Source organism: Schistocerca gregaria, chromosome 2, assembly GCF_023897955.1.
Source record: "Schistocerca gregaria isolate iqSchGreg1 chromosome 2, iqSchGreg1.2, whole genome shotgun sequence".
NCBI classification, from domain to species: domain Eukaryota; kingdom Metazoa; phylum Arthropoda; class Insecta; order Orthoptera; family Acrididae; genus Schistocerca; species Schistocerca gregaria.
Genome location: NC_064921.1, coordinates 510,396,273 through 510,410,808, shown reverse-complemented (window position 1 = coordinate 510,410,808; position 14,536 = coordinate 510,396,273). Strand labels below are relative to the sequence as shown.

Below are 14,536 nucleotides of genomic sequence, written 5' to 3'. Positions count from 1 at the left end.
GTACAAGTACAGAGTTACTTTGCCGTCCTATCATGTCTTGTAGGTGCTTCACATTCTCGTCAGACAGCGTATATAAATGACCTAGTAGATGACGCTCCGTGACGCTGTTGATAAATTATTCTGCTGTGTGCAGATAAGTCTCAGTGCTAGAAAATTGTGGCAAAATGGAGTGAGACCTGCAGACGATCTACGCTTGGTGTTGGGATTAGTACACTCATACTCATAAATTAAGGATAATTGCAGAATGTGGTGCCACACAACGTAGCATTACACAAAACTGGCACTAATACCATAGGCACATACGCAACACACATGGCACAGTTATATAAGTCCACAGTATTGGTGATAAGTTGAGAAAACCGTCCCGAAGCACATGTGCTACAAAACCCGCTGTTTCCTGTGCATGTACTCCGACATCAGTATGGGATATGATCACCATGCACACATACACAGGCCGCACAGCAGGTTGGCATACTGTGGAGCAGGGGGTCGAGCAGCTGCTGGGGTATAGACTCCCATTCTTGCACCAGTGCCTGTCGGAGCTCCTGAAGTGTCGTAGGGGTTTGAAGACGTGCAGTGATACGTCGACCGAGAACATCCCAGACGTGCTCGATGGGGTTTAGGTCTGGAGAACAGGCGGGCCACTCCATTCGCCTGATATCTTGTGTTTCAAGGTACTCCTCAGCGATGGGTCTGGAGAACAGGCGGGCCACTCCATTCGCCTGATATCTTGTGTTTCAAGGTACTCCTCAGCGATGGCAGCTAGGTGGGGCCGTGAGTTATCATCCATCAGGAGGAAGGTGGGACCCATTGCATGCCTGAAAAAGCGGACATGCTGGTGCAAAAGGACGTCCCGATACACCTGACCTCTTACAGTTTGCCGGCCGGATGGTCGTGCGGTTCTAGGCGCTACAGTCTTGAGCCACGTGACCGCTACGGTCGCAGGTTCGAATCCTACGTCGGGTGTGGATGTGTGTGATGTCCTTTCTAAGTTCTAGGGGACTGATGACCTTAGAAGTTAAGTGCACCAATCCGGGGTGTACGTGCACCAATCATAATCCCACCCCACACCGTCAAACCACGACCTCCATACAGGTCCCCTTCAAGGACAGTTAGGGGTTGGTACCTGGTTCCTGGTTCATGCCAGACGAAAACCCGGCGAGAATCACTGTTCAGACTGTATCTGGACTCGTCCGAGAACATAACCTGGGACCACTGTTGCAACGACCGTGTACTGTTTTCGTGACAGCAGGCGACCCTGTGACCAGGGGTCAGTGGAATGCACCTTTCATGTTTCCGGGTGAATAAACCATGTCTGTTCAGTGGTCTGTAGACTGTGTGTCTGGTGACAACAGTTCGAGTGGCTGCGGTAAGGTATTACCATGTATCAGCAGTATCCTTAAATTATGACCATGAATGTAGTTAACGGTCGACATATACAAATATAACGTTTGGTGTGTAAATAGGCATAGGTTATTTCCTACGAAAACACGCTTGCCGATGACCCAGTAGAAACGATCAGATCCACTAAATATTTGTCCAGCTACGAAGGAGGTTCCTTATGAGACTGTCTTTCGACCACTACTTGAGTACTGCTCCGCAGGTGCAGACCCTTACCGGGTGGAGTGTGATAGACAAGACAGAGAAGATTCAAAGAAGACGCGGACATCTCCTCACAAACTCGTTTAGTAATTTGCTCATCCAACTCCCATGGCAGACGATACAGAGAGGTGCTGTGCATACGTTTCTAGAAGATTCATCCAATATATTGTTTCCACCTAAATATATCGAAAGACAATAAAGCAAAAGTGGCAGACGAAGTGCACTGCGCGAAGGCTAGCGCAGTAGAGTATTTATATCCGTTAGATTCAGCCCTAGCATCATGATTTAGATTTTCCGCGTTTCATCAAAACTTTAGATCTACTGCCGCGATGGTAACTTTGAAACGTCCCCCGCCAATTTTCACTCCTTCATCAGGCAATCCCAACTTGTTCTAAGTCTATGAATACCTCAACATTGACGGTACACTATAATCTTCTTCGCCTCCTTCCTATGGCTTCCTCTTACTTTGATCCTACTCTTGTTAGATTGTTAGACTTTTATTTGCAGTCGAGTAGAGCTCGGCTACTGCTGGAGCCGCAGCGCGCGCCGCCGGTGGCTGACCTGCCGAGCTGCGGCGACGTGGCGACGCGCAGCGGCGAGCAGGCCGCGCGGTGCAGCGGCCAGTGCTGCCTCTGGTGCTGCGGCCCGCAGTACGACGTCTGCTCGCACAGCGCGCACGCCTCCTGCGCGGGCCCGCCGCACACCGCGCACGCACTCCGCTCCTCGCCGCCCTCTTCCTGCACACACAACACCATCACCCTTTTTCTCCGCAAATAAGGAGAGCGGTATCTGCGACCAACAATGACGTCAGCGATATGGAGTTTCGTTTTGTGCAATACAGCAGAATACCTTATGGTATACTGCTATTGCTCTAATAAGAAATACACTGTTACCAACAACGTTCCCCAACTAAAATTTGTTTCTTTTTTTGACTTTCACTTAATCCCCTGTAAGACATTTAATACGCCTTGCTGCATTAATGAATACATACAGAAGTTGGACAAAAATATGGAAACATCGCGAGAAATGCTTGCTTGAACGTAAGTACAACTGATAGGTTGCGCCGTTGTATCAGTTCATTAGAGACCGGATTATATGCATTTGCATGTTGCATATGCATTTTCATATTTGGCTCCTTTTCACCGGTTATTGCGTATTTTAACTAAAAACTAGTAACGATGCATATTTTCGCTCTATGTTACAATATTTTAAAAATTTAAACGGTCGGTCCTTATCTCGATTTAGTTTGATGTCTCACAGATTAATCGCGATCTCGAACTGCGTGCAATAGCTAACCGAGAGGCCATAGGAATAGGGAAACTTAGTCAATGATCCTGCGCTCGCCCCTCTGCGTGCGATATATCTCGCCCCCAAATCCCCGTTTTTCCCATCCGCTGTCGTACCGTACGCGTCGGCAACAATTAAATTAAACTAAGCAAGATTTTGGTCGCACGTCCATTGATTCAGTTTAGCTTTCTATTTACTTGTTCACAGTTGAACGTCGCGCAGCGGGTCCATCTTTCGCGCTCTTTATGGAAGCTAAACACTCCCCATCTCACGGACCTCTCTCTGGAAGACAACATCGCAGACATATGGCAGCGGACAACCCAGTTCCAGAGGCGTTATTCTTCACTTCTCGAATAGTGGTTTACCTTTGCTAAACCCCGGATTCGAAATACACTTAAGCACTTTAGCGCTGAAAAAGCGGCTGAAATAAGACGCACTAGGGAATTTTATTATGCAGTCCTTCGCGATCTTTACGATAATGCTCGTGAGGCCCCCTTGAGGATTGTCGACGTCCACCGTGAGAAGGAAAAACTTCTCCAAATCCAACGTAGGCAAATGGATGGGGTCCGACTGCATTCCCAGGCGCGTTCAATCGTACAGGATGAGTTGACCTCTCTCTATCATCTTCTCCGGCTTCACAAGCGATCTCAAAGGACGTGTCCTTCCACCATTCGTGGGCCTGAGTGGTTCTCCCAATCTGATATGCGTGAACTTTACCAGTACTACTCTGAGTTTTATGCTGCAGTGGGTTCAGAAGGTTCACCATCTGTTGATTTCACCTCCCTCCTTGATCGTGTTGTTACACCAGCTCTCCAGGAAGAGTTTTTCTCTGTATTCCATCGCTATGATATACTTGATATTGTGGCTCGTTCTCCCTCCCATAAATCACCTGGCCTCGATGGCCTTCCCAAAGAATTTTATATTCGATTTTGGCCCCTAATAGGAGTTAGGATAACTTCCATGGTGAACGAAGTATTCCACGGAGGCCTTCTCCCGCCCAGCTTTAAGGTTGCTAAAATAGTCCTGATTCCCAAAAAGCCGGGACGTTTCCGTGTGGATCAGGTCCGCCCGATAAACCTCTTCAACTATGATTATAAAATAGTGGCGCGAGCAGTCAATAGCCGACTATTGGTATTGTTGACTACCATCATACGAGTAATCAAAGTTGTTTTCCGGGTCGTACTCTCCTGACGCCCGTTGCTGAATGTCGAGATTTAATTTCGGTTGCTTCCACCATTCCCGTGCCAAGCTCTTTTCTTTTCATTGATTTTCTCGAAGTGTTCTACCGCATCAATCATGGAGTCCTTGTGACGACTGTTGGCTTTAACAATACTGCACGACGGCTGTTAAGCTCTCTCATCACTAGTATTCGGGCGTCCATTGACGTTAATGGCCGTCTTACTTCCCCCATCGCGGTATGTCAGGGAGTCCTTCAAGGGAGTCCATTATCAATGCCGCTCTACGTACTGTTTCTGGAACCATTATTGCGAACTATAGCTGCTCGTTTGAGTGGCTGGTCGCTGCTGGGAGAAAGGTTTACCGTTCGTGCATATGCTGATGACGTTACGGTTTTTCTCCGTACCCATGATGATATACCACTGCTGAAGGAAGTTCTGGATGCCTTTTGTCATCTTACGGGAGCGCGGGTTAATGACGAGAAATGTCGTTTACTCAGTTTGCGAGGATTTGACGCTGTTGAAATTCCATGGGCTTCGAAGGTCACCCGATATCGATCGTTGGGTGTAATAATGACAGCTGTCCGCTAAAGATGGCTACGATAAACTGGAAGTCTGTCACGGATAAGATTCAAGGTGCAATTATTGAACACGAGCGTCGCTCCCTCTTACTTCTTCATAAGGTTCGGGCCATGAAAACGTATGTGTTAAGTAAGGTTTATTTTTTTGCACAAATCTTTCCACTTCCTGCGATGATGTCCCGCAAGTTTCAAAATTTAACTGGCATGCTTATCTGGCGCCACTCTGTATTTCGCGTGCATTATGGGGTCATGGCGCGGCCCCGTTTGCAGGGAGGTTTGGGCCTCCCTGACATTCGGGTTAAGGCTTCTGCCTTATTCATCCGTCGCACCGTGTTAACGCGTCAACGCGTCCCCCAGTAACTTACAGCTCGCCTTTATGACTGCATCCGACCGGCGAGTTTAACACCTCCAGTAGATTTTTTCTTGAGGTCAGTTATTTAGGAGTAAATATCATTTCCCAAGCGAATCTCACCCTAAAAATGCTGTTAAGCCGCTGGCCAGTTCCTCATAGTATTCCCTCTGTGGGAGCCCTGTCGTCAGAAACGAACTGGAAGATTGTTTGGTCTAACATCAGCCTCCCGATATTCCCGATGGAAGTGGCGTCCTCTTGGTACCAAGTTGTTCATGATATTGTACCTACCAACGTGCGACTTTTTCGTATTGGCCTCAGTGTAACGGATCGCTCCAATGGTTGCCATGAAGCTGATACATTATCTCATCGGTTGATTTCCTGCGGTCATGACCATTGGCAATGGCTTCGCCGACAACTTGCTTTTCTCCTCAGGACGTCGGAGGCGGCTATCTCGGGGGAGATTCTCGTGCGTCTCCTCGATCGAAGAACAATACCACCATGTGGCTTGTTGGTCATTATGTCCACCACGTGACGGTGAGTTGATATGACGCAGATCCGTGTGCCTTTTCCCAATATATGGCCACCGCACATTAGACGCGGCTCAGGATGCCTCGTTATCATGAAATTTTTTCTAAAATTTTGTATCTTGTTTTTCAACGACAATGCGTTGGATGAGTTGCCATGCCCACCCCCCTCCTTTTTTAATTTATTTTTTTATTTTTGTGGACACTTATATGGATTTAGATGTTCCACCATGTAGAAGTGAAGGAAGAAAGAAAGTGTGGGCACGTTAAAATTGAAGCCCCATTCCTTCCTATACGCTTTTGTGACTTCACCCCTTTTGTTTTTGTCGAAATGACTTCTTTTGTTTTATTTTAATTGATTGCCTACAATGAGTACTTTTGAATAAAAGAGTGAATATTTTCGTTAAAAAAAGTGAGGTGGCCCAATGGTTAGAAAAAAAAGTGGTAATCGCCGTGCCTTCTAACCGTATAGTCGCGCGTTCGCGATATATTATAAAAAATTAAAAAAACGTGTTTACGGCGTGTAGTGTGTAACATGTTGTGCGCCATGCCCCTCGAAAAAAGAAATGTCGTTTCGTGGATAGCTGACCATTCTGGAACTTTTACATATGACGGAATTGTTTTATATTGTCGGGTTTGCGAGGAAAACGTTTCGTGCAAAAAAAAAAAAAAGTTTCAAATAGATCAGCGTTTCAAGATAAGTCCTCATATCACAGGAATACAGAAAAAAGAACGACAATTTCTGGCAGCAAGTTGCAGTAGCAGCGATTTGTCCAAAGGTAACCAAAAAAAGTCGATTTAACACGGATCTATGTGAAGCATTCATTGCAATCAATATTCCTCTTCAAAGACTTAACGAACCCTATCCTCAAAGGATTCCTGCGCAAATATTGCATATATCAAAATATACCAGATGAATCAACATTGCGTAAAAATTACATACCGATAGTTTACGTAAATCTTCTGTAAGAACTGCTCAACGAAATCAAGGACAGCAATATCTGGATTTCATTTGACGAAACTACAAACACTTGTGGCCGTTACATTGCAAATTTAACTGTCGGTCCTTTAAATGAAGAGCCTTCTTCTTGTTATTTAGCACCAGCAAAGAACTTGAAAAAGTAAATCATTCTAAGGTCGCCAGATTCGTAAATTAGAGTATTTGAAAAATATTTCCAGAATCTTCTGCAGATGAAGGGGTGTTTGTGTTTATTTCAGATGCTATTCCCTCTATGATCAAAGCAGAAAAAACAGAATATTTTATCCCAATTTGATTCATGGGACGTGCTTTGCTCAGGGAGTACATCGCCTTGTTGAAGAAGTACGTTCCACGTTTGTCAGTGTAAACAAACTGATTTCATCCGCAAAAAAGTGTTTCTAAAGGCTCCTACTTACATCGAGACCTACAAAGAAAAACTACGAAATGTGCCTTTACCTCTCGAACCAGTAGTAACTCGTTGGGATACGTGGGTCGAAGCTGAGTTGTTTTGTGAACATTTCGTGGTCATTGGAGGGGTAGTAAACGACTTCGATAGTGCAGAGGCTTTGGCAGTTTGCCAGTGCAAGGAAGCATTTAATAGTCCGTCTATTAAAAAAGACATTGCTGTGATTAGCACTGATTTTCCCATATACCTGCGTGTATGAAAAATATTGAAACTCAAGGTTTAGCGTTGAATGAATCTATTCAATTCATGAATAAAGTTATTCTTGTGAATTCCTCATTGCCGGAGGTATTCCCAAGAAAACGTAAAGAGAAGTTCTAAAACATTTTAAACAATAACCCAGGCTTTGAAGCCTTATGCCTAATTGATAGTTTTATTAATGGTGCAGGTGAACTTTTACCAGAAACAATAAGTGCCAACAGAGCACCCAAATTCAAATACTGCCCAGTTACCTCAGTTGATGTAGAACGGTCATCTACTGCTTATAAAAATGTTTTGAGTGTCGAAGACACAATCTTACTACCGAATGTTCGGAACAGTATTTGGTCGTTTATGTTTGCAATAGTAGAAAAATATAAAATAAATTGTAAATGATGCTTTGGTCCAATAGTATTAATTAAAAGTTAATGCTGTTTAAGAAAATCATGATTATAAGTTTTTTTTAAATAAAATATTGCGGAGTTTTTGCCCCTCTGCGTGCTGTATAGCTCTAAGTTGGGCCTGCACATATCTATTGTTTCTCTCCGAGGCACTCGCGTCGCGTCCGCTTGTTAACGACATTAGTAGTAAAGAAGGAACAATTCTTGAAACATGGTATGCGTCCCTGTTTTGCGAATTTTTAGAAAATAATCCCATTAAGGCCCCCTTCGTAACCTGTGCCAAAAAGTATCAGAAAACTCGACTTTTCGAGTGGCAGGCACTCTTCCTCGTAATTGATATGCACAGGTTTGACTTTGAAATATAATGCACGCAGTAACTACCTGTTTTTCATTATTTGTGAGTACATTGCGTGGGGGCTTGTGAATTCGAGAGTGGGCAAATTCTTGGTGCTCGTTTGGTGTGTGCTCCCATAACCTAGGGATCCGATGTGTTTGGTGTTTCAAGAGACACCCATCGAAGAAGATTTATGACGTATGCTTGGAAAGAGGGTAATGATATTTCACTGTAAAAATACGGTAACCAGCCACTTTTTAATGCGTTTTATTTACGCCAGTAAGCATTTCGGGTTTGCACCCATCTTCAGCTGGCAAGTTACATGGATCTTCAGTTACTACAGTAGTACAATCTCGACAGCAGTTTGGATGCTGCAGGAGGCCTGTGCAAAAGTAACGATTCCAGTCATTTACTTCAATTTCGAGAGTTTAAAGTCACACACTATCAGTTGTTCATTTTACTTACATTCTCCTCCCCTTGTTTTTTCTTGGCTTTTCTTCTTTTTTTTATCGCGTATTTTACACAGGCGCACAGCGTTATACGCCATGTTGTCGACTGACAGTTTTTGTTCACATACAAATGGTGTATCTATGGACAGAGTTATATTTTTACGAAAGTTTTGAGGTTCTAAAATAAGCTACTGTTTTCTAAATATTGACATGGCTGGTAGAAGTATTCTAAGTACGATGTATACAATTTTTTTGTAGTATTGAAATTAATAAACTAACATAACACATTGATACAAAGCAGTAATTCATACATTTACAATATAACAAAGATAGAATTAAGATTGTTATGTTTTATATTATTACATGCATTTGTTGGGTTTATAATAGATTATGTTCTTTCTTGATTGTGCTTAGTAAGTCGTTTGATAAGTAGATAGTGGAAGTTTTTCAGAAATATTCGGTTTTGCAGCTCTGTTTGGTCGTTAAGTATGTCAGAAGGGGATGCATGTTTATGTGAATAAATTTCGATTTCTTCTAGGAGGGTTCATTCTTTTTCCTTTGTTGGCTAAGTGTAGAACTTGTAGGTTATGGGATATGTCAGTTACTTGATGTTCTTCTTCTGCTACATGTTGCCGAATGTGGATTTATTTAAGTTCTTTAAACGAAGAGCATCCATGTGTTCTCGAAACTGAATGCTGAAGTTTCTCCCTGTTAGGCCTATGTATGTTTTTGGACATGAGTTACAGATAAGTTTGTATATTCCTGATTGATTGTGCGGTTTGGTATTATTTTTAATGTTATGGATAGCTTTGTCCTTTATTTTGTTATTTGTATAGTAGCTGATTTTGATATCTGTTCCTCAGAACAAGTTTGCTATTTTATATGATAGCTTTCCTACAAATGGCAAGCTTACATATTTTTCATTTGGCTGTGTTGTGGTATTCTTTAATGTAGTTTTGTTATTGTATTTGTTTATATGGGGATTTATCTTAGAGTTTAGTTCATCTATTAATTTTGGACTGTAACCATTATTGTAAGCAATTGCTTTGATGGTGTTTAATTCTTCTATTTGGTCAGCTGGTTCTAGTGGTATTTTGTGCATTCTGTGTAGCATTGCTCTATATGAAGCCGTCTTATGTTTATCTGGGTGGCAGGATGACTTATTAATTGTGTTATCTGTGTATGTTGGTTTCCTGTATACTTGAAATTTGTGTTTGTTGTTGGAGCTACTTATGCAGAGATCCAGAAAATTTAAACCTACTTCTGTTTGGTGTTCTGCAGTGAAGATGATGTTCTGATGCATTTTATTCATTTCTTTTGCAAGGTTATCAATTTCTTCTGCTGTGCCTTTAAATAAGACTATTATATCATCAACATACCTTTTGTAATAAATTATCTTGTTTACCATCTGGGGGTTTTCTTTAAAAAATTTACATTCTAAGTTATTGATGAAAATATCTGCAAGCAAACTGGCAAGGCAGCTACCCATAGCCAGGCCCTCTTTCTGCTGGTACATTTTGTTATTAAAAGAAAAATAGTTGTGTGATAGTACTAGTGTTAATAGATCAATGAATTCATATATTTCTGGTAATGCCAAATTTTCATGTTTAAGTAAATTGTTTTTCATTATTTCTATTGTTTCTTTGATCTGTATGTTTGTGTAGAGGTTTGTGATGTCAAGTGATGCAAACCTATCAGTATCAGGAATCTGAATTTCCTTTAGACAATTAATAAGTTCATAACTGTTTTTTACTGAGTATGTCTCTTAAAATCTGAATGCGTTGCTAAGGATCTCATTCAGTTTCTTGCTGATTTTATAAGTTGGGCTGCTCTGAGAATTAACAATTGGATGTATGGGACAGTTAACTTTATGGGTCTTAGGTTGTGCTCATAGACGTGGTGCATAAGGGTTCATAACAGTGCATTCATGTATATCTTTTGCATTTAAGAGGAAATCACTTTTTTCATCATATTTTTAAGCTTATTCTGTAACTTAAGAGTGGGATCAGACTAAATTTCTACTATATTATTGTTACTGAAAAATTCAATGGTTTTTCTTACATATTCACTTGCATACATTACAACAATAGCATTGCTTTTATCTGCTTTTGCTACTAAAGCTTTATTGTCACTTAGTTTCTTATTAACACTTTTAAGTATTGTTCTGTCATGGTGCTTTATACTATTATTATTATTTGCTTTCTCTATTTGTTTGGTGATAAAATTGTTAACTTTGTGGCCTATGGCAATCTGATCATCATGAGTTACTTTTGCAGTATCACAGGCTATTTTGGTGCCTACTATTAAATCTTTAATATTATTTTCAGTCAGAGATGGGGTGATATTATGTTGAAGCCCTTTATTCAGCAAATGTACTTCTTTATCACTGAAGATGATGTTAGTTGAATTTACTAGACGTGTGGAGAATTTATGCTTAGTGAAAGGTAATTTGACATTCACCTTTGGAATTTGTGATATAAGCTTTTTCAACTTATTGTTATGCCTACATCTGACTTTATGCTGTTCTTTCATAGCTATTATACTGACAAAATCTAATGCATGTTTGAATTGTGTGGGAGTAAGTTGTTTACCTAGCTCTAAATGTAATCCATATAACTGGTAGTTTAAAAACTGCTTCTTTCTGTGTTGGATTCGGATTTCAGATTGGAGCCATATTATTTCACTTCTTTCTTTAGCTATTTTCGCTGCTTTGCTTTGACTTTTGATGTTCACTTTGACATATTTTGGAGTTACATTTGCACTTAAACACTTTTTATTGAACTTGATACTAAGAATTGTCCTTTCTAACTTCATTTTGTACTTTCTGAAGTAATTTAAAGCTCTTAGTACCTGGCTAGGTAGTGTCAATAACAATTTGTCCATTTTATTTGGACTGTTGAGCTCTGTGGCCGTGGATAATGATATTTCACTGTAAAAATACGGCAACCAGCCACTTTTAAATGCGTTTTATTTACGCTAATACGCATTTCGGGTTTGCACCCATCTTCAGCTGGCAAATTACATGGATCTTCAGTTACTACAATAGTACAATCTCGACAGCAGTTTGGATGCTGCAGCAGGCCATTCAATAACTTAGAATGTAATTTTTTTAAAGAAAACCCCCAGATGGTAAACAAGATAATTTATTACAAAAGGTATGTTGATGATATAATAGTCTTATTTGATGGCACAGCAGAAGAAATTGATAACCTTGCAAAAGAAATGAATAAAATGCATCAGAACATCATCTTCACTGTAGAACACCAAACAGAAGTAGGTTTAAATTTTCTGGATCTCTGCATAAGTAGCTCCAACAACAAACACAAATTTCAAGTATACAGGAAACCAACATACACAGATAACACAATTAATAAGTCATCCTGCCACCCGGATAAACATAAGACGGCTTCATATAGAGCAATGCTAAACAGAATGCACAAAATACCACTAGAACCAGCTGACCAAATAGAAGAATTAAACACCATCAAAGCAATTGCTTACAATAATGGTTACAGTCCAAAATTAATAGATGAACTAAACTCTAAGATAAATCCCCATATAAACAAATACAATAACAAAACTACATTAAAGAATACCACAACACAGCCAAATGAAAAATATGTAAGCTTGCCATTTGTAGGAAAGCTATCATATAAAATAGCAAACTTGTTCCGAGGAACAGATATCAAAATCAGCTACTATACAAATAACAAAATAAAGGACAAAGCTATCCATAACATTAAAATAATACCAAACCGTACAATCAATCAGGAATATACAAACTTATCTGTAACTCATGTCCAAAAACATACATAGGCCTAACAGGGAGAAACTTCAGCATACAGTTTCGAGAACACATGGATGCTCTTCGTTTAAAAAACTTAAATAAATCCACATTCGGCAATATGTAGCAGAAGAAGAACATCAAGTAACTGACATATCCCATAACCTACAAGTTCTACACTTAGCCAACAAAGGAAAAAGAATGAACCCTCCTAGAAGAAATCGAAATTTATTCACATAAACATGCATCCCCTTCTGACATACTTAACGACCAAACAGAGCTGCAAAACCGAATATTTCTGAAAAACTTCCACTATCTACTTATCAAACGACTTACTAAGCACAATCAAGAAAGAACATAATCTATTATAAACCAACAAATGCATGTAATAATATAAAACATAACAATCTTAATTCTATCTTTGTTATGTTGTAAATGTATGGATTACTGCTTTGTATCAATGTGTTATGTTAGTTTATTATTTTCAATACTACAAAAAAATTGTATACATCGTACTTAGAATACTTCTATCAGCCATGTTAATATTTAGAAAACAGTAGCTTATCTTAGAACCTCAAAACTTTCGTAAAAATATAACTCTGTCCATAGATACACCATTTGTATGTGAACAAAAACTGTCAGTCAACAACATGGCTGATAACGCAGTGCGCCTGTGTAAAATACGCGATAAAAAGTGTTTGTGTTGTTGCAAAAAAAAAAAAAAAAGAAGAAAAGCCAAGAAAAAACAAGGGGAGGAGAATGTAAGTAAAATGAACAACTGATAGTGTGTGACTTTAAACTCTCGAAATTGAAGTAAATGATTGGAATCGTTGCTTTTGCACAGGCCTCCTGCAGCATCCAAACTGCTGTCGAGATTATACTACTGTAGTAACTGAAGATCCATGTAATTTGCCAGCTGAAGATGGGTGCAAACCCGAAATGCATATTGGCGTAAATAAAACGCATTAAAAAGTGGCTGGTTGTCGTATTTTTACAATGAAATATCATTATCCACGGCCACGGAGTTCAACAGCCCAAATAAAATGGACAAATTGTTACTATTCTCTAAGTCACAACATGGACGAAAGTGTACATTGAGTTATCGTGGCCGACAGTCATTGAAGTGGATTGTGACAAAAAACAACGACGAAGGAATTTCCATGAGGAGAGAGTTCTATGACGAACTGGAATTCCAAAACCATTTACCAGTGATGCAGATACTCGTAACAGAAAAACGTGGTGGCGAAACCATAAACCCTGGACTATGGAGCAATGGAAGAAAGTCATTTGAACGGATGAGTATTGCTTCACGCTATTTACAACCTCTGGCCGAGTTTAAATCCCAAGAGTGAAACAGTGCCGGGGATTGGTCTTATCGTGATATAATATGGCCGCCATAACTACTCTGCAAGGTCGCTTTACTGTCAAGGGTAATGTGACCATTTTCGCTGATCAGAAGACAGGGCCGTTGTTCACACACTTTGCGTCTTCCAGGACTGGTTTTGTGAGCACGAGAATGAAGTGTCACGTCTGACCTGGCCACTAGTCACGAGACCTCAGTATTATTGATGGTTTGTGATCTGCTTAGGAGAGAAGGGTGCGTCATGGCTACCCATCTCCATCATCGTTAACTAAACATGCCACAATTTCTCAGGAGTTATGGCGTAATTATCCCTTGGAAACCATAGAGGACTTGTGTTTATTCGTTCCGAGACGACTGGGAGCTGTTTTGAATGCGAACTGGTGTCCTACACGGTACTGGGCTTGGTATAGTTTTCTGTTTCTGGTGTCCAGATTTTCGTCCATACCCCGTATGTATTCATACATAGAGTCCCTCGCTGTTCTAATGTAGAGCTCTTGAAGTCTTTGTAGAAGTTATTGTCAATATATAGCACAAAATAGTAATACGAGTCTATGACCATAGAAGCACCAGTTAATACATTGTTTCATCTTGATCGCTTTTTATTTTTACTGACTACACAACTTCAATGCACTGCGGCCTCAGGCATCGCCATTTCAACAATAATTTTGTCTATACGAAAAATGCATTTTTTTCTTAAAACTGCTCCGTTTATTTCTTTCTTATCTGGCAGATTTCTGGTGATGGCTTAAGCTGATATGCGATAACGTTGTGTAATCGATCAAGGTGGAACATGACATTGGTTATTGTTGGTTTCTAAGGGGAATGCGTGACCTAGGACGCTCGAAACCGCACGAAAATGTGATAAATATAAATCGCTCATCTCAGAAACATTAGTATAACCCATTCCTATCCATACCGTGCGTATTACAACGACAGGTGTTTGAATGGTCCCCTGTTCAAGCTTTAAGGGAGAGAAACTTTGGTACCGCAAAGTAACAAAATGTCGTTGCAACAGGACACGTTTTCAAATGACTTCAAGTGCTG

General features: G+C 40.4%; 1 protein-coding gene across 2 annotated transcripts in view; it reads right to left on the bottom strand.

The window, feature by feature from the left end:
* LOC126329223 (SET domain-containing protein SmydA-8-like) overlaps window positions 1-14,536 on the bottom strand; it is a 143,386-nt gene that overhangs the window by 65,024 nt on the left and 63,826 nt on the right. For both annotated transcript variants that reach the window (XR_007562187.1, XM_049996135.1), the window contains exon 2: window positions 2,164-2,339. Coding sequence is in view for 1 of the 2 variants with exons in the window: in XM_049996135.1 (XP_049852092.1) it covers window positions 2,164-2,339 (176 nt within the window). In the remaining variant the exon portion in view is untranslated. The remainder of the gene's footprint in view (window positions 1-2,163; window positions 2,340-14,536) is intronic.